Source organism: Contarinia nasturtii, unplaced genomic scaffold (assembly GCF_009176525.2).
Source record: "Contarinia nasturtii isolate CC-2019 unplaced genomic scaffold, AAFC_CNas_1.1 Cnas_scaffold_1371, whole genome shotgun sequence".
Lineage (NCBI taxonomy): Eukaryota > Metazoa > Arthropoda > Insecta > Diptera > Cecidomyiidae > Contarinia > Contarinia nasturtii.
Genome location: NW_022198708.1, coordinates 3367094 through 3394067, shown reverse-complemented (window position 1 = coordinate 3394067; position 26974 = coordinate 3367094). Strand labels below are relative to the sequence as shown.

Genomic DNA, 26974 nt, shown 5'->3' with positions numbered 1-26974 from the left:
AATTGGAAATAAAAAGTGTGACTTTCAATATTTCATACATTTAAATAGCGCTTTAAAATAGTAAATTCCCACAAATGCATGTTGTATTTATGAGTTTGAAATGCAATAAAATTATATTTTAAAAAAAAATAGTAATAATAAAACAACAAAGAGACACTTTTAACTGAATAACAGAAAATCAATTGTAAATAATATCCGCTACACGAATGAGCATTTAACTAGGTAATCGATTTTCACCTCTTAAGTAAGTAGAATGTATGAATAAAGCCTGAATAAAAAAAAGCACCAAAGATAAAAGAAATTCTTTAAATTAAAATGAAATGCATTTGCAACGCAACAAGCAGCAGCGAAAAAAAACGACACAGAGAAGAACTGCATCAACATTAGCACACGTCTGCGCATTTCTTTCAATTCAAACACACAATGCAGTAACAACCGAGTGAGAAAAAAAAACACCAAACATATTTTTTTTTTGTATGAAAGAAAAAGAAAATGGCTAATTGGGTCTTGGCAGTATTCAAAACACGTCATTTATGGCGTTGTAAATCATTCATGCACCATACGTCTAAGAATTTCTTTTATTTTATTTGTTTGCACGAATTTTTCGCTCTTCTTCACTTTGTGCACATTGTATTCACTTCAATGTGCATGTATGCGCGTATATATTTATTTCGTGTTCCTCTTCTATTTTTCATTCTATACATTTGGACGGCACTGAAAAAATATATATAATAATAATGAAATAATGATGCAAATCATCGTGTTCGTTTCAATTCAACATGCATTTTTGCTATTGTTCCTATATATATTCACCGATATTTTGTACGCTTCATAATTGCTGTATTTCAATCGTTTTAAAATTGTATACAGTTTATCAGAGAGCAGAAGAAGATGACAAACGAAAACAAAAAAATTATAAACAAATCTGCATTTCCCTGACAAAAACGTACAGGCGGTAATGTGTGGTAAGCCTCTACGAGCCAGAAACTGTGACAAAATGCCCATTTTTGGGTTTGGTTTTGTGCGTTTAAAAATTGCAACTCAACATCGCATAACAATTTATGATTTCTAAAGCTGTTGCCACCAAAATCAATGCGATGTGGTGTCGAGTAATAAACACATTTTTTATGTGCGAAATGAAAATTGGAGAATTTTATTTTGGTGCAAAATGAAAAAAAAAAAAAAAAAAAAAAAAACAACTCCATGATCATTTTTCGACATTCAGAAATTCAGTGATATTTTCTATTTCGTTCGAAAGGCTATAACCAATCGAAATATGCTTAACATTTTGAAGCTCTCTACTAATGTTTTTCTTATATCGATATATACCGGTATGTGAAATCCGCGCAAATAATCGATTTGTTGAAAACCACAAAATAATTTAATTTCGCCAAACACACACATTGCTTAATTTTAATATTATTTATGTGAATTTTATATTGATAGATTCGACAATAAATTGCCATTTTAATGATTGAGATCTGCTTAACGCGAAAGCGAGGCTCAATTGAAACCACCTCACACACACGATTATTTATAAAATAGTTCATGCTTTTCACTTGCTTGACACTCGGCGAACGTCACCAAATAGTTGCCGGTTGGTTTTTCGACACCACTACACATTGGTCATGCCAAATGATGGTTGCAAAGTGTCGAGAATGTGATTCATAAAATACATGAACATTTTTGACTATACAATTCATCCTTTCTTATAGACCTTACCAATTACATTGAAATCTCAAAGACAAAAATATAAAACTATACATAACAACAACATTTTTTGTTTGCATTTTCTCCGCATTCCACTTGCGAATCTCAATATCTCAATGCTGGATTGAATGATGATGTCACAGAGCATGGAACACTATGATCAGAGCATATACACATCATTTCTTCTTTCTCGTCGATTTTTCGTCTCTCCACTTCATTTGTTTTTGGGTAAATGACGTTTCATATGCAAAGCCAAGTGATCGGAACGAGCAAAACTACGTTCACAAACAATGCATTTGAATGGTTTAGCGCCCGTATGCTTTCTGTAGTGTCTTGTCAATTCATCCGAACGTGCAAAACGCCATTCACAATCCGGCCACTGGCACTGATATGGTTTTTCACCTGCAAATAGATTCGAAAATGTTAAACAACAATGGATATCATGACATATAGCTACGAATTTTACTATTATCTAATTGTTAAGAGCCCAAATTGGACACAACTATTGTAATTTTTCAATTTTGAATTGATTGCGTTTTCTTTTTCTACTTCTATCTCTCGCTCTCGCACACTCTCTGTCTCCATTTTTTTAATGCACTTTACCGTTTAAATGTGTCAAATCAGCAGCTACACACACTTTAATTTATGACATTTTAAATGTTATATGACCATGAAAGTTATAACAGAGAATATCATTGATAAAAATAAACCATGCACAAGGAGTTGATTTGTGTTCGTGTGTGCCATTTATTTTATTCGTTTCTCTCATACATTTCAAGTGAGATCAGATATATTCAATGGGCTTTTAATGTGAAACAGTAAAAATAAGTGTTAATGTTAAAGGGAAAAAGAAAATAGAATGATCAATGAATTTAAAAGAAAAAAAAACGGATGATGACGCGCTATTAGCCACATACAATATATGTATGTCCAGAGGACATTATCCATTTACTTAGAAATTAAAATAAAGATTTAAATATAACCACAATCATTTTGTGGTAAAAGTCTTTCTATTTGAATATGTTACTTTCTTTCTTTTGAAAACCAAACTTAACGATTACGTTTAAGCGAGAGAAGAAAAAATTGCATTTGCTACATCCGGCTCGTAATAATAAAACTGTTTTAAATGTTTAAATAACATTGGTTCTGTACATGTGTCATTTGACAATATTTTACTATTTTAAATTTATTTGTATTCACAACATTTTAGACACATTTTTTCTATCTCGGCTTTTAAATAGTGATAAATACCATAAAGATTGCATTTTTTCGCAACACATTCTTCGAACAAAATCTATTGTGGTTTGCTTTCGTTATTGTTGTAGCATTCATGTTGGGCTGTGATCAAATCTCTCGCCCATCTGCAATTGCTTTACGAAGTGAGAAAAAATATCCGAATGTTGTGAGATATCTTGCATTAATTCTTATCAAATGTCCACACTAAAAGCCCTATAACAATGAATCAAATTCATTATGATCATTCCGTGATATTAAATCGCATGTATTACAGCATTGAGCGAAATTTCGCTTTGTGTACCTTGCCTCGTGATGGTATAAAAATTGCAAATTTTAAGCAAAGAAGAAAAAAACAATCATCTTCTACGCAAATGATATTGAACATCGATTTGAACGAATGGAAAAAAAAGATGCAGATAAAGGTATCATCAACGTAATTGTCAGGATTCCAAGTTTCGATGTATGTATATTTAATTAAGGCGGGACACAAATTTATTAAGTTTTCTACATCTTCTTCCTCTACGTCTACGAGAAGCATTAAAAAATATTCTGGAATAAATTTTTTCCCTCTCATCGCAACATATTGTGCATCGCGAACAATACCTAAATGTATGAGCGTGCGCGTGTGCGCTCCAAAGATAGAAATATGCTGCTGATGAGTTGAATGAGGCTCAATAAAGACATGCCATCAATAAAAGAGCCTGTGTGCTATACACCGTACACACACACACACGGAGCGAATTATTTTATTTTTCAAAGTTTTTGGCGTAGGTGCATATCCGGTGCATATACACACTCCACACCGAATCTGTGAAATGCTCGACGTACACGTATTTATCTCACACTCAAATGGTCGATGTATACGGTTGAGTTTTTGACGGTTATCTCATTTATTTAACCGAAAATAACAAAAAAAAAAACGAAAGAAGCATCTCACACAATGACGAAAATATACATATGATATATTACAAACTGAATGTGTACCACATTTTTTTTTGCATTCAGTCAATTTTTCAAAAGAAATAACACAGACACACAAAAATCCGTATAACCCTTGAACGCAACATTTTTTGTTTGTCTGGTTTTGAAAGAGTGAGAAAAGAACGAAAAAACGTACGCTCAAACTAATCGACATTGATTCGGTTCATGCAAAAAAAAAAAACGATTTTTTTGCGGCGCTTGATTCCTTCCGGAGATGAATGCATCAATAACATCTCTTACACTTTGATTTGTTTATCGTAGCGTTCGATCTCTGTATTGGATTTTAGTTCGCATTGAAAATAATGCGATTCTTCTATGCCATACTGCTGCTGTTCCATGTTCATCATCATCTTCTTCTTTCTCTTCATGCCATCACAAAAACTTTTTTTTTTCACTTCCAATTATATTCTTAAGTACAAAATGAATGGTTAATTTTATTAAATCTCCTAATTTACAGTGACAACACGTTGACCACCTATAGACTTGAGTATTTATCGTAATGCACCACATTGTGTGCATTTGCATCGTCACATTGAAATAACAACAGACGAATGATCAAACAAAAGGGAGATGCAAACAACAAACAGAGTAAGCAAATCATGTATTCAATTAGTTAAGGTAAAAGTTGATCTTTTTTGCTTGATTCACTTGTGTTTATGTGCCAATGTGCATAACACGGCGCTCTAATGAATCGTCCGAGCCAATCGTCCAATGTTTCAATCGAAAGCACGATCGCACAAAAATATCGGCAAATGCACAAGAATGAGAATGAGACAGAGTGGAAGAGGGAGAGAGCGAGAGAGCGCGCGCAGGCATATTTTCAATGAGTTGTGATTATTATTTCTTTTTTTTAATATTATACTATGGTCTACTTGCCTGTATGGATCCGTTGATGCGCTTTAAGATGAGAACTTTTTGTGTAAACCTTGGTGCAACCTAAAAGAATAGAAAGTTTTTTCTCCTTCATTATTATCATCACGTTTCAAAATGAATATTGAAACAAAAAAGAACTTGTCTCGTTTCATTTCTTTCTAATTAGATGCAAATGAAAACGATGTAGAATTCGATGAGTGTAAGTCAATTTTTTGCCTGTCACATAAGGTACTTACCAAGAAAATCACAATGATGAATTCGCCGTTTCTCCAATTCAGGATTGTTTCTTCGATTGTATCGTATAACCGCATTTTTAGCCGTGAGTGATGAATTTCCGCCCACACGATTTTGATTTCGTCTACTGTTATTGGTGTTGTTTGTACTAGAACCATTATTTATGTTATTGGTGATATTAGGAAGATTGGTGATGTTTTGGCCTTGCGAATTATCGGAATTTGGTTTGGATGATTGCATCAAATTTGCATTCGATATGATCTGATTGTCTTGACTATTTTGATGATTGTATGGAGGTGGTGGAGTTATTCGTAATTGTGTTTCCTATTGAAATGAAGAAGAAAAAAAAATCGAAACAAATGACCAAACAGAACGGAGGCATTAACATCAAAGCGCAAATTGTTCGTTTCTTTTTTCTTGAATAAAGTGCACGTAGTATAAGAACAAGTGGAATGTGCACAAGTGAACGAATAATCAAAACATAACGTGTAATGTGCATGTTTAATTTATGGCTTGTCAAGAGAAATATTAGAATAAATGTTCAACTAATATGTTATGGACGCTGTTTATCAATATTGAATAAAACAATAAATAAGTAAATAATTGAACAAACCTGCCAGTTATAATACACGTGATTTCCATTGTGTTGTACATGATAATGCGGTGTATGGGTATGCGGATGCATGTTTTGGTGCATTGGCATTGTCAATAGGCTATTATTTGATTCGGCAACATTAAAATTGGTGCTTTGATTCAATGTTTCAAAGTGGCTTTGTTCAAAATGGCTATTCGATGTCGTCGGTCCACACAGAAGATTATAAGTAGATTGATGATTGTTGTTATTGTTACTATTGTTGTTATCATCACTTTGTTGGCGACGGAAAAATGGTAAAAGAAAGAAAAAAATATGGTTTCGTTTAAGTAAACATTGTTGTTAATACTTTCTACGTGTTTTTTTTTCTCTTCTAAATATTCTTCTTCAAAATCAAATGAAATATCAATGAAATGGTGTCATAAAGTGGTCTTACCTGCCTAAATTATTGGAAATGATACCATTTAAATAAACTGAATGCGATGATTGCACATTGTGATTGGGATGATTTTGTGGATGATGATGCGGATGATGATGATGTTGTTGTTGCTGTTGTTGGTGTTGTGATGTATTGGATGGTATTGAAACGTATACTTGTGGTTTTAGTTCGGGTTTTATTTCCAATGGGCTTAGCAACGGGGCAGTTGATAAGTTCTCGATGTATTGATCAGCATCATTGGCTTCAAGTTTAACATGTGTTGCGACTGCACCACCCAGCATTATTGCATTTTCAGGATCGATATTTTGAATGGAACTTGTAATATCTTCCCATAATGGTGGTCGCATATATGATTCTTCAACGGCACTCGACATACAAATATATTCTTTATGCAGTTTTGCATTTGATGTTGGCGACGTTGTCGTTGTCGTCGTCGAATCGGTGGAATATTTTGTTAGTAAATTATATGGATTCACATCATTTTCCGGATATGTTTTGCTAAAGTTACAATCATTGCCATAACTATCGTAAATTGTATTATTGGCCGAATGACCGAGTCGCGGTGATGATGATAATGAGACATTTGTCGTGATTAATTGTTGATTTCGCTGTATAATCTCAACTTTGAAATCGGAATCGGTGATTTTTGCGGGACGGCCAACAAGTTCATGGCGATATTCAAGTTCTGGAGACTGTGAAAGAGTCGAAAAATATAAAACAATATTTACAAAATGTTCAATATTTATTTAAATAATAGATTTGATTTCGATTAATTTCTTTAAAACTATCAAGCATCAACTATGCACTATTACATAGATTTATCATCCATTTTCTGATCACTTTGTTTTTAGTTTTTCTTACACAATTCCTCTGCGTGTACACAAGAACAATGCTTTCCTCATCTACAAAATCATATTTATCCTGCATTGTGGCAAGGGTTACGTCGCACAACGTGTGTGTGTGTGTGAACTTTGACTTTACATTAAAACGAAGTTTAAAAAAAAAAAAAGGCGATATAAGCATCAGATTAATTGTTTCTGATCAAAAGAAGAAAAAGAAGTAACAATAATGCCATATAATGCTTTGAATTTTCAATTTTTCGAAGTTAATCTTTAACACAACAGTGTTTGGTTTATTTCAAGAATCAAAATCAAGATCACCATCATATGATCAGTGTATGCGATGTATGTAATATATTAAAAGCATCTCTAAAAGGAGAAATTAGATGAATGAAAAAGGAAAAAAAGACACACACTCACACAAGAGAGGGAGAAGAAGAAGAAGATGATGATAAACAATATACTCATGCATGAATAAACTCAAAATCATAATTTAGTGTTTTTCATATGCAATGTTCATTGTTTGAATTTATAAGATGTTAATACAACAATAGAATATATGCATATGGAAATGAGCTATATATGTATATATCATTCAATTTTATACACAAACACATGGGCAGACACAAGTTCAGCCGATTAGCCTGACTGTTGTTGCCTTTATAATATGTTTTGAGCAACGTATAAGCAACATAAACATAAACATAAGTAAGAAACAGGTAGGCGGTTTATTTTACACAGCGTGAGTAATTCACATGATGACTATGAATTATATAAGTTAGCTCTTGCTCGATCGTCTTTTACACTTTGTTTTTCCACTTTTTCATTTCGGTCTCTCCTGACCAAAGTGACAGAAAACACCGGCAAGAGCCTTACAGCTAACGAAAAGTCTCTCTTTTCTTAACACCAATTATTATTTTGGATTTTCTCTGTGGTGCAAGTGCGCGCGCGCGCGCTTACTTTGTGACTCTTTTATTTTTCTTCCTTCTCTTCACGAATTATATGTTAAATCTTTTCCTTTCATTCGTTGCCATTATGGATTCGTTATCATTATTTATTTTTTGTTTGTCTTGACGATATGATATAATGTGAATTTTTGTCAGAAAACAAACATGTATTTTTGTTTGTCCGTGTAAGAAAAGAAAAAAAAACACAACGAACTATCGAATTCACATCGATCCTGGCCTCTCTTAGTAACTATATATAATTTATTCATTGTAAATTTGAGTGGCTTTTGTTTCGAATTTCGATTATAAATTTCTAGTGATTGGTGCGAAAAAAACAACTGATGAAGAAAAATTGTCTCTTCGTTTTATTTTCATCGTCTTCTTTTGCGCAATAGAATAATTTAGGCCATTGTATTGTGATTGTTCAGTGAATTGAAAAATAAAACGCAACCATATCCAACCAAATGAGACAAAATTCCACATTCAAATTGCTCGGAAGCCAAATTCAACGAACCATATTTGGTTGTTCGACGAATCAAAAGTGATCATACATGTTCATCTCTTTTCATTTCTCGCATTTAAATCGTCCGTCATTTATTTTATGTGCTAAACAATATTGTCATCTAGCTACCACATATACACATACAACGCCCTTTGGGAACGTTTGCATTCATGAAGCAATGCAATTATTTTATAAATTGGAATCTCTTCCATTCTCTCGATCTCTTCATCTCTCTCTCTCTCTCTCTCTCTCTCTCTCTCTATCTATCTATCTATCTATCTCTGTGTCTTTCTAGATAAATCATTCATAATAAGGTGACATTTTAACCGACGCTTTAAAATTTGGCAATTCATGTTACCTTTTTACAAGTGGAAAAACTCAAAATGTTAATCAGATTCTGTTATTTTATTTCTGGTATTTTATCATTCTCTTTTGTGCGCGCATTCAGTTCTTCGTTCATTGCCTTACATTAAGCGCGTGTGCGCAAACATAAGCTAGTCTCTTTTTTTCTAAATTACTATCTTCAGTGAGCGCGCGTTTGCGTCAAGTGAATGCTTGTTCGATGTCAAAATAAAAATGAATGAAAAAACACACACACACACGACAGAAACGAATATGTTAATGAGGGTGAAAGAAGTCAATATCAGATAAATATAAAATAGATGGTCTCTCTTTCTATCCAAGAAGAATGTGGATAATTGATGAATTTGAAAAATCTTTTTAATTGACGAATATTGCGAATATTATAGCGTTGAGCAGTGACCTCAATTCCACTTATGCTTATGCACATTTTGCATGTGCAAACACACATTCCGTACTGCAAAACACATGCTGCAATTCGAAATGCCCAAATTATATACCTATTTATACGAAACAACAATAAAACGTGTCTGAAATCACTTGGATATAGTTATTATGAATATGAAAGATCAAATATTCTCGACAATTTTATTGCCGCTTACACTTCGTCGATCAGCTGTGTGACTTTGAATTTGCCATATTTGTGTGTTGGTGTGTGAATTTTGTGGTGCCGTTTATGTTCATCAAATTGAAAGTTATGCAAATGCTTGAACAAATAACAATAATATCTATATTTTTTTCATTTCATTTAGCAAATTCAACAAGAAATTGGTTCTTGTGGTGGACTTTGATTGAAAAATGCCATTATTTGAACTACAGATTACCTGATTATATATAATAAGAGAAAAGAAAAAGGAAAAAAACTCTTCGGCATTCCAACAGTTTCTCTAGTTCAAATCAAAGATTATATCGTGTAATTTAATTAAATGGTATGTGTTTATGGTTTTGTCTTCAGCATACACAGCAGTCGTCGTCTTTTTCCTCTCTCTCTCTCTCTCTCTCTCAACGATCATATTTTGGTTATTTTCGATGTAAACTATTCAGCTCTTTTGCAAAACACGCTTGCCAAAGAGCACCAAATACAAAATATTACAAAAAGATGTGTTAAAGATTCAAATACCAAACGAGAGACATAACAACACTCAAGATAAATTCAATTAATCAAATCGCACTTCATACTAAGTAGTTTACAAACATTTAAAACGTATTATAATCATATCTTTAACTTTTCCGATTGGTGAATGTGGTACACCAGCATTCACATTTGGTGAACGGTTAGCATTGAGTTTAGAATTTTGAACGCCGCAAAATGAAACCATTTTCAGAAATCTTTAAAATCACATATTTTTAACGCGCGCAACTTCTTGTTTATTGTCATTGTTGTGTTGTCCACCTTGCTAAATACTTTTCTCGTCATTTGTATGCGCGCAAAAAAAGAGTATCAATTCGTATGCGCAAAGCAAAAGACAAAACACGAAAATGAGAAGGTTGCAACAACCGACAAAATCAGCACTTAGAATTGGAAAGTACATATCGTTTTATTTTTTATTGCGGTCGTTGACGTATTCGCATTCAATTCCATTTTGCTCACACACAACGAGAAAGAGAGAGAGAGAGAGAAGCACAAACTTTTTAACACGATAAGCTCTCTTTGAGAATAAATGCCATATATGTTTATCTTTCGCTCGATTAAACCAAATTTCTTCTTCTTCTTCTTCTTCGGCTGTTGCAAGAATTATTCTCTCTTTTTTTGTATTCTGTATTTACCTATTTCAAATATATTGTGTATTTTGCCAATTCTGAATTTATTGCGTGGATTTCATTCTACTATATTGCAAAGAATAAGTCAATGAGGAGTGAATATCATTAGAAGAGATTAAATGCCAATGCGCGAATATTCGCGGATATTTGTGAATTACTGTGATTTTTTTTTCTTCGTTGATAAAATAAACAAATCACCAAGCTTTCGTTGGATTTATACTGTCGACGTCATCGCCATTGAATGAATTATCCATTTTAAATTTGTTTGAATTAATTTTTTCTTTATTTCAAACATCAAATTTGGATAGATATTTTCATCTCCATTATATGGCCATTGTTCCGCATCACAACAATGTGCCAAACATATATAATGATAGAAAAGATTGCACGCGGTGTGCGATTTTGATGAAATACTTAATGCGGAAAGTGTCAAGTATATATAAATTTGAAACGAATGTGATTCACTCAAAGTTGGCTAAAAATGTAGCATCTTCATTTATAAGACACCGTAATAAGTGGGTGGAGTTGCTTGCAAACACACATTCGTCAAAGAAGGAAAAAAAAATGTGTGCGCGCACACACACGTGTGTAGTGTGTGTAGTGTATGTGCTTATTTTCTCGACACATTCATACATATTTACATTTATTAAATTACTATTTAACATTTTATAAACGGCATCGTCATGAAAAATGCGACTCCATCACAAATACACAGAGTATTGTTAATTCCATATAATTTTATGACAGTTAACTCTCAAAATAACACACAAAACAAATGCATGAATGCATAAATAATAACGAACGAAAAATGTTTCTCTTTTTTTTTGAATGTACTAATTGATTTTCGGAATAAGCGTGTGCTCTTTTTTCCCTTCTTCAATCTTCCACAACATTTCGTACTCGGAATCGAATGTTGAAGCTGTCTTCAGTTTTTCTTATTTTGAAATGCGTTGTCATTGCGCGCTGGTGAATAGCAATAACAATGAACGAATTAAAAATATAATAGAATCGGTTCGATGTGCTTTTCTTTCGCTCCCTCTCTCTCTTTATTCTCTTAAAAATCAATTCATTTATGTAACAACTGAATAACGCTTCAGGCAAATATGTAGGTGATATGTAGATCTTTCCATACATTTTCTGTGTGGATTGATGGAGAAAAAAGGAAATCAATCTGAATATGATTTCTTTCGACAAAAATGACGAAAGTGAATTGAATAGGCACAATGCGGCTTGTTAATCGATTAGTGTGCACAGTTATTTTGATTTGTATTCTACCAATTTTCAAATGATTTACAGCACACACTATATTGACTGCTTCGCACTCTGCAACATACCAGAAAATTTTCTACTTTTTTTTTTCAAATTTCAAGCTCTGTCTCAAACGGTTTTTGTCTCTCTTTCCGAATCCATTGTATTATGTACGCGCGAAATTGATTGGAAATCATTCAATGAGCTTCAGCATTTACGTGAAATATATACTGTATTTATTTGTCCGAATAGGGGAATGATGAACCTTTTATTTTATTTCTATAATGGCAATCATTTTAATTGAGTGCATCCGCTGAGAATAATGTTATACACTGAAAAAAACAAACACATTATCTTCTATTCATTGTAAAGACGAGATCGAAAAAAAAAACAATGAATCAATGGTTTTTAAAAATAAACAAACATTTTCTGCATTCTTTCGCCTTGAATGAGTGTGTAATAGTGCGCACTTCCTCTGTGGGGGAAATTGATTCTTTTTCTACCAATTGACTCTGTCATGCAATCTTTTTGTTTTCGATTTCAATTTTTTTTTTTTTTTGGTTTAACTAATTCAGGAAATATCTATGTAATTGAGTGTATCAATTGAATGAGGCGACAATGTGAAACTTATTGCCAAAATCACTTGCAAATGAATTCAAACGAAATCAAGGAATGCCACGTATTTGATATTGCTAGGATACAACTTTGGAATTGGTTCAGTTTTGCATTGAAAATAAATCATCTTATCTAGTAACGAAATCAACGTAAAGGAAGTTGGAATTTTTTTATGGTCAATTTTTTGTTTCACAATTCCATGAATTCATTTCCATTTCCTCTTTTACCACGCAACTATTTCGACTCTTTAGGCACATATTTATCGATTACAATCGATGCAAAACACCGTGTAATTTCTATACATCATGATTTTTTTTCCCTTTTCATTTGTTCATCTGAAGGAATGCATACGTTTTCATGCGTGAAAGTGCGATTCCCATGAAAATCATTACGGATATTTTTGAAAAGGGGCAAATAAACCGTAATACAAATTGGAGCATATCTAGGGTTCGATAACTTTTACACATTACCCTTTAACTTTGAATTCGTTGTCCTCGCTGGAGAAAAACTTGTCAACACGTGGAATTTGCTTCAAATTTGATGTCCATCTTTTAGATAGCATTGAGCAAAATCATTTATTGATACGAACATTTTCGGAATGTAAAAAGTTCAATCCTTGTAAATTGAAATTCAATCCAATACATGAAGAATATAATCGAAGTCAGTGTAAAAAAAGTAGTTTTCTAGTCCTTTCTTACCATTAGATGAACATTAAAAAAACTTTGAAAAAGCCAATTGTTCAATGTTGTGGTTTTTTTTTTTCAAAACATCATTGGAACTTTCTCGTTTTTCAATTTCTTATTCAAAAACAGAAGCTCATAAGTTGACATATCATCGTCATTATTTCTTGTTTAGTGCTTAAAATTAAAGATTTTTCAAAAGTTTTTATTTCATCACCGCAAAGGTAGATTGGTTTGGATGAATTTTCTCTTTTAGAAAATCTCTTAATTTTTATGGAAAATGACAAAAATAATTTGAAACAAAAAAATGAGAATAATGAAGACGGCACAACAACTAAAATCGTAGAAACAATGTATTCAAGGTTCACTGACCACTAAACTATTAAAATACATGCTTGTGGTTGTTATACTGTTCGATAATATATATAAATATTTCTTGTCGTTGTTATTTTTTTTGCTTGCTCTCTCTTTCTCTTTCTCTCTCTCCCTCTTTATCTGCCAACTATTTAGTCGCGGTATTTTATTTCATTTTGTTGAAAGTTTTGCCACTCAAAGAAATTCTACACGTACGTTGCACATTTACATTTTTATTGTTAAACGTTTTAAAGCGCGAACTTCAATACATATATGTATATTTAAAAGACAATGCTTTTTCCATTTCACTTTATGTTCGCGATAATAAAACACAAATCATGCGCGCAGCCCATAAGTGTGCAAAAAGTTGGGCTCATATGCGTGAGCGCGGGCGCGCGCGCGTTCAACACAAATAACGAAAAAAAAAAGTTGCGCCTGACTATTCTGTACCAATTGATGGGCAAGAGAGCACAAGAGCAATGCTATGCGTTTTTCGTGCACACAAAATCACATTTACAGAAAAAGGAGCACATTTTTTTTACACTCTCTGGTTTTGAATAGTTCCGAAGAAAGTGTGTGATCTTGGTTGCTGAAAACGAGCACAGTATTTGATTGTGGTTCGCATCATTTGAATGTTTATTAAGTTGATTAAGCCTAAAGAAGCGCGCGCACACACAGAATAGCATACACGAATGTGTGACCGAAGTGTGTTAAGGCGATGGATTAGCCGAACTTCTGAGCCGTAATCATTAATAAATTGCACCGTATACGTACATTTCGTACAAGTTTTACAATTAATCCCCGTATGATGAAGATAGATAAAGACAGTGTGAGCGAATACAAAAATGTGCAAAATTAACATGTTGCGTTTGACTTGTTAGTTCTTGTCTGACACAATTGACAACATCGCGCAATAGATGAAGGCAGAGAGAGAGAGAGAGAGAGAGAGAGAGTAAGAGAGTGATAGGCGAGCATAAGATTTAAGATCTTCTCATTCCAATGCAAATACACATATGAATGTGGTTAATATATTCCGCCGCATTACAAGGCGCGCGTGTCAACTCTCAACATTCTTTTCTAATCATTTAATCGACTCATTTTGATAATAATCGCGTGATAAAATTTTGTGTTAGCATAAGAAGAATGTTTGGTTTTTCTAAATGAATTCGGTTCTTTTTTTCGTAGCAATCGTTTAATTTCAGATCGGTGGGATTTGATGGGAAGAGCAAATATTACGGCAGCCCCTCAAATTGAAGAGAAGAAAAAAAAACACTACATACGTACATAAATGATGTATGAGAAAATTCGTCAAATTGAATTCAAACGACTCGATCTTTTTTTCTCATGATGACATGCAGTTGTCTCACAGAAATAAATATATGTGTTAAAAATTGACTATGTTTGAATTGGCGTTAAATGATTCCCCAAAACATGTGCGTCAATCATTAACTGTGAGAGTAAATGCATTGTTTTGAGAGGTGAAAAAAAGCGATATCGCAAGTCAAAAGTTACGAAAAAAACGCGCTATCAATTCGCCAAAAAAAAAGAAGAGAAAAACAAGAGGATTCGAATCATAGTAAATTGGGATCAAAACACCATTTACACTGAACAAGCAAATGCAATGCGCCGAGAGCGTGTCGAAGGCACAAGGAGCGAATAACCGTGAATAGAATAAATAGAAATAACGCAAACAAATTAAATTAATAAATATAGTTTAGGAAAATGTAACAAAAAACCACTTAGCTATGAAAACCCATAATAATCGCAACAGGCAGAAAGAGAGACAGAGAATGACGATACAAACGAACGAATCCACGAAATGAGAGAAAAAAGAAATATATATGTTGAAGGCATAAATAGTAAATAAATACGTATGTGAAGAAAACGTGAAAGAGGAAAAGGTTTCACGCGTCACATGTAGCATTATGTCGAACACGCTTCGGCCATTTCACAGACACATTATTTGTAGTAAAACGCAATGTCGTCAACATCACTTTACCAGGCACATCAATTACCATATAAAATGATTCGATAGGAACGTGCTGTAAAAATAACATCTAAATTGATGAGAAAATATTTGTATTACGGTAAAATTAACATAAGTCAATAGAGAGTGAATGAATGAATCATCAGATATATCGGTGATGATGGGCTACAACACACAATTTTTCTTTTACATATTTCTTCTCTTTTTTGCTCGATATTGCATTTTTTACAATGAGAACCTTTCTTCTCCTTTTTTTCCTAGTAAAATGTGCGTACAATTTTATTTGGTAATTTTATTGGAATATGAACCAATTAAAACTTTAAGGATGGCGATTCCGTTGATCATGATTACTTGTGATTAAAGTTCAAAGTTGGAATTTATAAGATTTTTTTATTGACGTTTTTTTTCGCGATCATGATCGATCCTTTTTATGTTTCAATTTTATGGTATTTTTGGTTTTAACTGGTAGCATATGGAGTATGTTGTTTGATATAAAATCGGAACTATAATAATATATGTATGAAGCCAATGACCACTTTCGAATCGAAAATAAAAATTTAGAATTTTCTAATGCCAAATTTTCTAAATGTGATCTTCGAATCCTCAATACGACTTCGCAGCGTTAGTTTTTTTTTGTAATAAAAAAAAATAGTCCAACATTCTGACGTGAACAAAAGTGAAATCTCAAATTATGAATGAATTTTTTTCTCGTCTCCGGAAACCATTTCACATTCATTTGATTATATAAAAAAAAAACTCGTTTGAATATTCTTAGAAAATTGTTAGTATGGAAACCATAACACGTAAACTTGTTTTTTTTTTTCATATATATAGATGCTCTCATATGACGCCACCACATACATCTGTTCCGTAAGAAAATCGCTTGGTCATATAACATGAAGAAGTCAAATAACTTGAACTTTACTGACATTTAAATAGATTCAATGAGCGGAAAAAATCTGATAATAAGTCACCCTTAAAACACTCGCTTGCATTAATACAAGGTGTCATCAACGGTGCTTCACGCACATCGTCTGTCTCTTTCTTTATCTAACTCCCTCTTACTCTCGGTGTTCGTTCTTTTTGGAGAAAATACATTTAATTAAGTCGGAAATAAACATGATAGTTTGGACATGTAAACTGCCCTTTATCCATTTGTATTATATTTGTTGTTCATTTGCGTGCATCACGTTGCGTGATAAGGTTCGATTTTTTATATAAACACAAGGATAATACACAACATTAATAAAAAAAAAAGAAGAACGAACGACGTCGAAGAAGATTCAAATTGTCCATTAGCTAAAATTTGATACGAATTTCCACTTATTCATTTGACTTGTGACTAAAGTTGCGTTGATTTGGATTTGCATAAAATGTGTAGTGAATGTTGTGTGTTATGCAGTCACTCCATTTTCTTCCCCAGCACATTGTTTTTTCTTCATCCATTAATAGTTTTCAGTTTTATGAACCATACTGTTGTCTGTGTATGTATTGGTGGCATTTTTTATATCTGTTTTTGTCCCGGTATGACCGCGATAAAATGGTAATATTATTCGCATATGCTTGTGTTAATACATAGTATCACCTCACCCTCTCATGTTTTGTTCTATTTTTTTATTATCATCATCCATTGGTCGCATCTGCTTAATGACTCATGATAATTGAACTCTTTGGAATCGCAACCAAATATTAACACTAAATGAATAGTCCTTAATAAGCGCATGCACCACACGGAAACTAAATCGCGCTCGCGCCATACCAATTTTATAGCAAATGTGAAACATTTAGATGACCATTTTGAAAACAAATGCAACATACATATAGACATTCACCAGATGGTTCGACTTTAACTTCGATAATCCACGCATAATTCAAATAAAACAAATGACCATTTTTCACGTTGATTTTTTTTATTATCTTTGGAAAAACTGAATAATTGGTTCGGGGTTGAATTCAATCGATAATAATGACTTCACAATGAATTGGCAAACTGTAAACTATGACTTTTTTAAAATTTCAATTTCATTTTTTTAATCAAAATACCAATCCGCTTCTGAACCAACATCCTAAATTATTTTAATGTTTATGTATCGAATAATCAAAACAAAAAATGAGACTTTTATGAAACATTCAATCACTCGATAAATGTCTATTTGCCACCCGTTTCAATGAAACAAAACATCTAATTTATGTACATTTGAAAAAAAAATGTAGACAAAGCGCACGCACTCTAACGCTTTAATGTCATCATCTTGCGCAAAGTCAACATACAGGCTACCCTTTTTGTAGGCCATGTGTTTGGGATTTTTCCCCTTTGTGTTGGCTAAATGGTTTTTTCGTCCGTGTTTACACCTCTGTTGCGGTTCTGGTTTTGTGTAATTTTAGACTTTTTCCCCGTTTTGCAGATAAATTTCGATTTTTTTTCCAATTTTCATTTTGAATATTACATGTAATTTACACGCATTACCTTCGGTGTGGAATTCTAAATAGAATTCTATACCATAGACGAGGTCATAGTACAAATATATTCCAACGTGTTTTTTTTATAATTTACCATTCTGATCTCATAAAATTGTGTAATTCGACCGATTGATTAATTCTTCAACTATAATGGTACATATATTCGTTTAACTTTTCTTCTCGTGTCTATTTCATTGTTTTATTAGTATTATTCAAATAATGTGTTTCATAATAAGTTGTTTCTGTGGATTTTTTTTTCTTCTTCTGTGAATACTATTTCACAATGTTTTTATTTATGTTCATATATCCAGTTAAATTTTATATGGATATTTTTCGTCGAGTACGCGAGCAAATGACTCACACGACTAATAAAACGATTTTAACAATTTTGAAGTAATACGTCAAACCCACGGGCATTAAACAAGACAAAATACAAACGGTAATAATTTCGAATTAACCAATTAGATGGTTTATATCTCGCCATCGCTGAAAATATTAATTATTGCATTTAGCATTGTCGTCGTTTTTCAACAGATTAAAAGCACCAACAAAAAAATTCGCACCTTTGCTCGGTTCAAAAATAGCAAAAAGTAACATGTAATTAATCATATCTGCTTTGACTGGTAAATCTTCATCTAATTTAAACACGTTGACAAAATAAAGTCCCATTTAGATGATTAATTAATTGCTCGTTTCAAAGTTAAAACGGGGGAAAATATTGAAATGCGCGCATGGTTTCTTATTTCTTTGTGGCTCAATTGCAATTGTTTTGTTTAAATGCAAATGTAATGATGACTCCAATCAATTTAGTTTATTACAAACTGACATCCGCCCCCGAAAAAAATTAAACCATTTTACCGAAGATGAATATTGCATTTGACGCTTCCAATTTGAATAGGAGTAGACATTGACATTTAAAATATCAACATATTGCAATCATAAAATTCACTTTCAAATCAAAATTTTCGCCAATTGTCATAGTTTTCATATTGGTTGGCATTTTGCAAATGGTTAAATATGTGTTCGCTTGTCGATTCAATTCGGTGTAGATGGGGAATGTTATGTTGGTGCCGTCGTCGTTGTCGTCATAATCGATGTTGAAAGCGCATTGAGTTTGATGAGGTGAGTCACAACCAAATACTTTTGCACGTAGACTATTCCAAATTCAACAAGCCCGCAATGTGAACAGACAACAAGTTCAAATATTGATTTGCAAAAATTAAACTTTCCGTCAAGATATCGATAATATTGAAAAGAGAGACAGACATAGAGAGAGGGAGAGATAAAGATAAAAGAGCGAGATATTTCATGGTGATATCATCGTGATACGATATCATGGAACGTATTGATCGTATGTGCTCAGCTATTTATTGGTGCAGCAGATGCCATGAGAGTCGCCGTAAAAATTGAGATTTAAATTGAATCTACATATATGTATTAATTTCTTTGCCATTAGTTGTGTAGGTCATATTAGTTCATTTCACGAAATTCGAGACAAGCCTAAGGAATTGCAATGCAAGATTGGCACGCATTTCGTTTCGTTTTTTTTTAGAGCCTACAAATCACACTGTCCAAGACCCATACACACACACAAATACTCGGCTTGAGACATTATATTTTCAATTACACGCAATGGATTACAAAGCGCAGAAAAATTTGACTATGCAATGTGCATATTGGCTTTGGCGTTGTTTTTTTTTCTCTCTTCTTGTCGTTCGTTTGCTCTCCTCAACTCCTATGGATCTGATTATGAAATCTAGGAATGAATTAATGTGCCGCGATCTGATTAATAGATTTGAAATGCATAAGTATATAAAATAAAACAACGAAAACGAAAAAAAAAGTGAGCAGCAGCAGCCGCCACAACATTAATATACATATTCTCGTGTATTTAGTTAACCAAATTGCACAAATGCGCAAATATACAGAGTAAATTTTTCTGTTGGCAGTGCAGTGCTTGATGTTTTTCAATTCTCTCTCCGTTTCGTTTATTGGATATTTGCGAGAATAGATCAACAAACACACGAAATACAACGAATGAACGAACAAAAAAAAAGGCATTTTCATACACACAACAAACCTGCATTACAAAAATGGTCTGCGTGCTTGTTCGTTATATTCCGTACCGAAAACTCTGCGCTCAGCTTAGCCCGAGCCATTAGAGGAGCGAGAAAATGAAAGATTAAAATAAGAAATGAGCACTTTTAAAACGAAATCGCGTGGTAAAATATTGTTAAGATGATATATTTGCTAATTATTTTAATTGAACAAATGAATTTACGACATTCCAATGACTCGATTTGCCGTTTCTATCTCTTAAACAGTAATTTACATGTACATATAATATTGCTAATATTATTGCTGGCATAATTTCGCTTTGCATTCGATCGGAATATTTTTACATTCATTTTTTTTTCGGATGTAATGTCTCATTACTTGCGCCCGTGTGTGCTGAACACATAAACTGAGAGAGCTATGTTTGACTTGACTATTAAATGATTAGGGACACACACAAAAAAAGACACACACACACACACAAATTTTGTGTGTGGAATTCAGCCTCAAAAAAAAATATGAAAGAGTTTAAACCAATTGACATGATGATTTACCTCGTAAAAGCGAAAGATTTTAAACATTAACCAAATGCACTAGTCAGCGCCAACCGAATTGAATTTGTCACTGTGCACACCGCATACGCAAATTTTCAATTGCAAGCAACAGCAAAACGTTACGCTACATACATTTCGGTTTGAATAAAACAATAGCAAGTAGTAAGTAGTGAGTATTAACTTTGATTGCAACAATTTGTAAGATAGGTGCATGATTGTGTTGCAGCAGAAGCAGAAGGAAGTAATGTAATGTCATTTGTAATATTATAATAAATTGATAAATCATGTTAATTTACTAAATAACAACGTTCAATTTTAAAACAATTAATTCGACTTCTTTTCATTGTTGCACACAATATATGGTAGTAATATGGTAGTATTGTAATCTCAATCAATCGAATTTAAAGGCGAACATCATGTTTGGTTGGTTGAAAGAAGACCACATTTCATAAGATCAATCAGATCGAAAGGAAAAGGCCAAAGAAATAGAAAACATTCACAAAATGAATGCGACAATGTTTATATATGGGGAAAAATAAGCGAACCAGAAATGCGATGAATATCAAAAAAAAAAGAATCGTGTAGATTGTATTATGCACATAATTCATAGCTCAGCATTTACTTGTCATTGTCGATTTATATTTAATTTGCATAATGGTTAATTGCACTCATATTAATTATAAATGGACTTTAACTATTTAAGAAAAGTCGACATTCTAGCGACACATTTTCTAAATATACGATCGACGACAATATTTTGTTTTGACAGTGAACAATAATTATTGGAATCAACAGGACGGAATTTATAGACTAAAATGCCAACGGATCAAAACAAGTCTGTTAAAAAAACGCAGAGAGAGAGAAAGAGAGACAATTTGAACGTAATTCCATTGTTATCCTCCATGTTTCAGTTGAAATCCTCAAATACGAATAAACAAACAAACAAGCCAGCGTCAAATATTAATGATAATATAATAAAACGTTCTATTTTAAAAATTGATTTTTGGTTTTCTAAATAAACATTTCGAGTTCATGTATATCTCATATTATGAGACACATATTATACATTTTGGCTAATAAAATAAAATACTGAAATGTGAATCAAGAGAGCTGTTTACGGCGAAATCATCTAAAAAAATGTCGAAAAAAAGGGGGAAACATTGTTACACATGATAAAAGAACCACTCCAACATTCTTAACAATGCATACCAATCGAACGAAATAAATTTTATTTGTATATTGCCCACTCGATCAAAAAGTCATTCCAGAAAACAATGCGTACTATGATGCAAATTGAGCGAGCAAGAGACGAATAGAGAAAGAGAGTTACGAGAACAACTAAATACACATATAGTGAGTGCGTTGTATTTGTCTCCAACTATCACACCGGAAATATAATTTTTGCTTGGTTAAACGGTCTTTTTCATGCTCACTGAACATTTAATAAACGTAACCCCAATTAACAACGTTCAACATAAATTTCGACTGTCAATCGCATTTTCTATCTCTTTGTATTTATTCTCACACTCTATTCGCTCTCTTTCTCCTCTCATTTCTATCTGTCTTTCGGAAATTCGATTTTTTTTTCTATGCAGATATGTGTTGTGATCAATGTTCTTGCTCTTGTTTCAACATAAATTTCAAAAAAAAAAAAAATATTTACAAAACATAAAACGAGACATTTTGTACATCAAAGGCGTAAATAGTTTTGGATTGAAATCTATACTGCCTTTGAAATTCTGTGGTGGTGATGATGATGATGAAAAGACAAAAAATGATATTATCTTGAAAAAAAAAATCATGAATTTTCTAGCACTTTGATCAAATAAATCTGACATATTTGTAAAATTCCAGTGTTTTTAACTCTATTTAAAAGAATAATTAATTTTCTATTGTAAAATGTATCTTCTTTGACACAATTGGCGACCGACTTCAGAAAAATGTATCGGAACTCTAAAGTAAACACTAAAACTTGATAACTTTGCTTCAATCAACTTAAAATAAATAATACCTTTGTGAAACCAAATAACTAATACTCATTTTCATGGTCTTTAAAAAAAAATTGGTTTTGCATACCATTTTTTTTTGGTATTTTGTTTTGTTGCTTTGTCGCGTATTTATTTTCGTGCAATTCAAAAATCCTTAGCTTAAATTCAAGGTCATAAAAGCACTTTTACTGATCAATATTCTGGTTTTTGTTTCTGCGCCGAAAAATGCACACAAACATTTGTCATTTATTACAATTGACATCAGTACATTTTGATATGCAGCATTGAAATGCAATGTTGATGAGCATGCAATGGAAATCATTTCATTTGGTTTGAAAATGAAATTTCAAGTGTTTGAGTACATTTGTAAATATTGTTCATCAAACAATAGATGGGCCTTAATACTGTGAGAAAAAATGACTTGAGCAAATAGTGGTAAAACTTACTACCAACTCTTCGCTTATCTAAATCCATGTTGGAACGTACATAACATGCGAAACTCCACCCATCGTCTTGAAACAAAAGTTTTCTTGTGTGCGCGCGTGTGGAATGAATGAAGGGAAAAAGGGTATACCAACTCGAGTTTTTGTTGTGGTTGTTGCAACTATTGCTGTTTTCATGATAAACGTTAGAAGATTTTGGCCAAATAAACACTTGTACATATTAAATTTATTCATATGCTGAAGACAGAATAGCTAAATATGAAATATTAAAATGCATATATCAATATAGAATAATCAAATCGTGATTCGAGCATATATTTTTTCGTCGAAAGCGATTATTCATTTGTAAATTGGGTTTTATGAATCAATTTTAAATCTGCAAACAGGATTATAACTAGTCCAATAATGCTTTATGGAACTGTCTGATTAGACATTTTCGGTTCATTTGGTTTTTTCGATCATTTTTTTCTCTCTCGTCATCTTCGTCTTCAATTTAATCCGTACATTTATTTGAATATTATTCCATGGTTCCGTTGTTGTGCCAAAAAGAATTGACCAAATGAGGTGATTTTAATCTTCTCAATTCAATTAGCTTTTTAGTAGTTAATATTTCGGTATTTTACATTCTTATTCTTCAAATATGACACGTGCTACGAAACGGAAAACATTATATACGACGATAAGATTTTTATTGATGAGAAAATTCAGACTTTTTTTCTATATATATAAATTCGACATAAATGTCATGAAAATTGGTAATTGTGAAACTTTCTCGAGACGCGACAAAAAAAAAATATATATATTCATGTCGGACACCCTGGTGTTTAGAGAAATTTTTTGTTCCTTTAAAAATAATCAATAACCAATCTAATTTGAGTTGAAAAGTGTATTCTTGAATTGCATATGCCGGTATATTTATAATCGTTGAATGTGTGAAGAGAAAAAAAATTTGGTGACGCGTGTTCTGTTTCACGTTCATTTTTCCATGCATTTATGATCCACTCAAACAGAGAGAGAGAGAGAGAGAGAGAGAGAGAGAGAGAGAGAGAGTGACAGAGACGAAGACGGTGAGGGGAGCGAGAACGAGAAAGCACTGAATCAATGTAGAAGTGCAGAAATTAAGTTAAAGTGCGATTAACATGTGTCCGAATTGCCCATTCGCATTTAATTGGTTTGATGGCTGATTTCACATTGCGAATGGCAAAGAAAATGCAAATATAAGCGCTTTCCACGATATATTCGAAGTTTATTTACACCAAAGATAATAAACGCAGCATTGATACTTTGGTGACAATGTAACCACCGATAATAGCTTTGAGCATATATACTTATAAACATACACAGGCACACACACACACACACACACACACACACACATACGTTTTTACAAAAAAGAACCACGTTAAAAACCATCGATTGTGTGTAAATTGTCAGTGCGTGTTTTTGCTCTCTTCTTTAAAATGTAAATAAGTCCAGTAAAAAAAATTTCAGTGCGTTTTAATTTGAAGAAAAAACAATAAATAGATTTCATGAACGTACATTATTCAAAGAGATTTCCTAAGCACATTTTCGACGAGTAAGTGTGTTAATTGAACTTCGGTCTAAAGTTTTCTCTTGATGGCGATGAAATTCGAAAAAGAAATATAAACGATGCCATTTTACCACATTGATATTGGATAATTAAATAGGTACTGAGATTATCAACCAATTTCAGGCACATAACCAGGCATGTGGCTCAACACATTCATTCATTCACTATTCAAACCAAATCGTTGTTTACTTTTTATTTTATTTTTGGAACTACTAAATTCATTGATGGCTATTCGCTCGGCCAAATTAATCGGATTTTCAAGCAAATTTTGCATTCAAGTTTCAAAATCGCGTTTCATTCTGGTCAGATATTTGTATACGTGTATATATATGTGTGTGTGTGCCGGACCATTTATTCAAGCTTATCAGTTTATGTGTATAGAAAAGCAGAAGACTAACGCCTTATCTAGCCTTTAAACAACGACATTACTTTTTATTCTTTTGCTCTTTTTTTTCTCTCTCTGGCTATCTTTCAGTTTGTCTCGTTTCGTTCGTCATTGTATTCTCTCTCTCCCTCTCTCTCAACTTCATTGGCACTTATTTTATTTTATTTTTTTGATCGCCGTTGAAGACCACCAAACCAGAACCACATTGTACATTGTGTTTCCTCAAATAATATTAATAAAACAGATAAATAAAAATTTATTTGGTCTTTCCTCTTGAAACCGATTTATTTTTCTACGGTTTTCGTCGATATGTGTTTTTTTTCTTCTTTTAATTTCTTCGCACTTTTTTATTTACTCACAAGAAGAGACACATTTGAGAGTAAAAGATGCTGTTGTGATGCTGAATGGACACAAACGACAAAACAAATGGAAAGAAGAGTGACAAAAACGAAAAAAAAGAAGAAGGAAAGAAATGTGGAACGCAAAGCAGCATCTTAGGCCTCTCATAAAGTTTTTAGTGTATTTACGATGCTCTTGTGTTACATTTGTGTATACCAAAAAAAAAACTCTTCTTTTATTTTTTATATAGATATATGTATATACATATCGGTTTCTCTCTCTCCCTCTGCATTATACATTCTTTTGATACATCTCATGTGTTTGTAAATTAGTAAGTGTCATTTCATCTCTTTTTTAACTCCTAAAGGTGTCATGTTTCGTGTTTAATTTACATTTTATAGTTATAGTTATCTTTAATTTGATATTTGATGTTCGGGTTTTTCAATTTCAAATTGGATATATTTCTGCCGATATATATCCGCTCTTCTTAGCATTCGATTTGACTACGTGAACTTGGACATACTCAAAGATCAATTTTGAATATATAGAATTCCATAAGAATGAAACGAGAGCTGTAAAAGAGCGAACACCATACTCAATTTGAAAATAATATTTCTCGAATCAGACAAAACAGAGATAGAACTGGAGGGAGGGAGAGAGAGAGAGAGAGAGAATGACGAAATTAGAGTAGATCAGACACCCAAGGATACAAACGACGATGACCACAAGGAAGACGACCACGACACATAGAGCGACTGAATGAGAGCGCATAAGACGAGACAAGCCGGGACATTTCTTCGGCTCAATGAAAACACATCTTGGATCTAATCGTAATGCAATAATAGATAATTTGAGTATTCGAATCAGAACATACTTTTAAAGCGCCCCATGTGAATGTGCTGACAAAGCACATGGAACAAAATAGAAGAACCAGTTCATTGATGAGTTCTTTTCTTGTTTCTTCGTCATTCATTGATAATAAAGCACATACTCTACATAGTTGACACTTTTTAATTGTTAAAAACGATCCAATAAAATGTACATATAAAAAAAATACCGATAGTCACATACCTGCATTACCCAAAAGTTTGCTGATGGCACAATTTGATCACCTATTGTATCCATATAATACATTTGAACGATATCTTGCACAGAAGAAGTGATTCACATAAGAAGGTTTCGATTGACTATTGTACAACGGCTGACTTTGGTCGTGTTTCTTTCCTTTTTTTCTGTAAATTTTTTGTTAATCATGGATTGCATACAGTTTATTTTTTTTTCTTCTGCTTAGCTTGTCGTTTTGATTTCTTTTTTGTTGTTGTTGTTAAATAACACACAGAGATTTTGCAATCTGTGCTGAAATGTTCCTTGCTGGTTGCGACTTAGTGATATTGCAACATTCGATGAAAATGCACCGTACAAATTCGTAAAAAAAAAGATTGAATCTGGTTTGTTTTTTTCTTTTTCGTTTACATTTTATTCAATTTATCAGCGGGTGTATGAAATCGAGATTAATATTTGGTTTACAACATATGCATTTTGGTTTGCATTACTAATTTGTCCATATTTCGATCAAGTCTTTTTATTTCTGTTTTAATAGATGACAAATGACGTTTAATTTTCAGGATAAATATGAAACTTTCACTGATCGGCAAAAAAATGTACTGTTTTGTTGTTGTATGTTCTCGCTTTCAATTGTGTTATCACAGAAAAGAACAATTTACAAAAATGTTAATAACAATCTCACTTATCAATGGCATTAGCGGCATTTCGATCGATCGATCGATCAACATGATCAAAA

At 32.6% G+C, this 26974-nt stretch overlaps 1 protein-coding gene across 1 annotated transcript; it reads right to left on the bottom strand.

Moving 5' to 3' along the window:
* Positions 1-1207: 1207 nt before the first annotated feature.
* On the bottom strand, positions 1208-26974 carry LOC116345795 (dendritic arbor reduction protein 1). The gene is made up of 6 exons (XM_031775478.1): positions 26245-26974; positions 6063-6757; positions 5648-5900; positions 5037-5358; positions 4804-4863; positions 1208-2112 (listed from the first exon to the last, which is right to left on the bottom strand). The coding sequence occupies exons 1-6, from the start codon at positions 26305-26307 to the stop codon at positions 1925-1927; spliced, it is 1581 nt and encodes a 526-aa protein (XP_031631338.1). The 5' UTR covers positions 26308-26974; the 3' UTR covers positions 1208-1924.

What these genes read in the sequence shown, in the direction of transcription:
- LOC116345795 (XM_031775478.1), bottom strand. Translation starts at nt 26,307, where the DNA reads ATGTATTATATGGATACAATAGGTGATCAAATTGTGCCATCAGCAAAC. An exon ending in ATTTCCAATAATTTAGGCAG is followed by an intron (nt 5,901 to 6,062) that starts GTAAGACCACTT and finishes TCGCCAACAAAG; the next exon opens with TGATGATAACAACAATAGTA. An exon ending in ACGTGTATTATAACTGGCAG is followed by an intron (nt 5,359 to 5,647) that starts GTTTGTTCAATT and finishes TCATTTCAATAG; the next exon opens with GAAACACAATTACGAATAAC.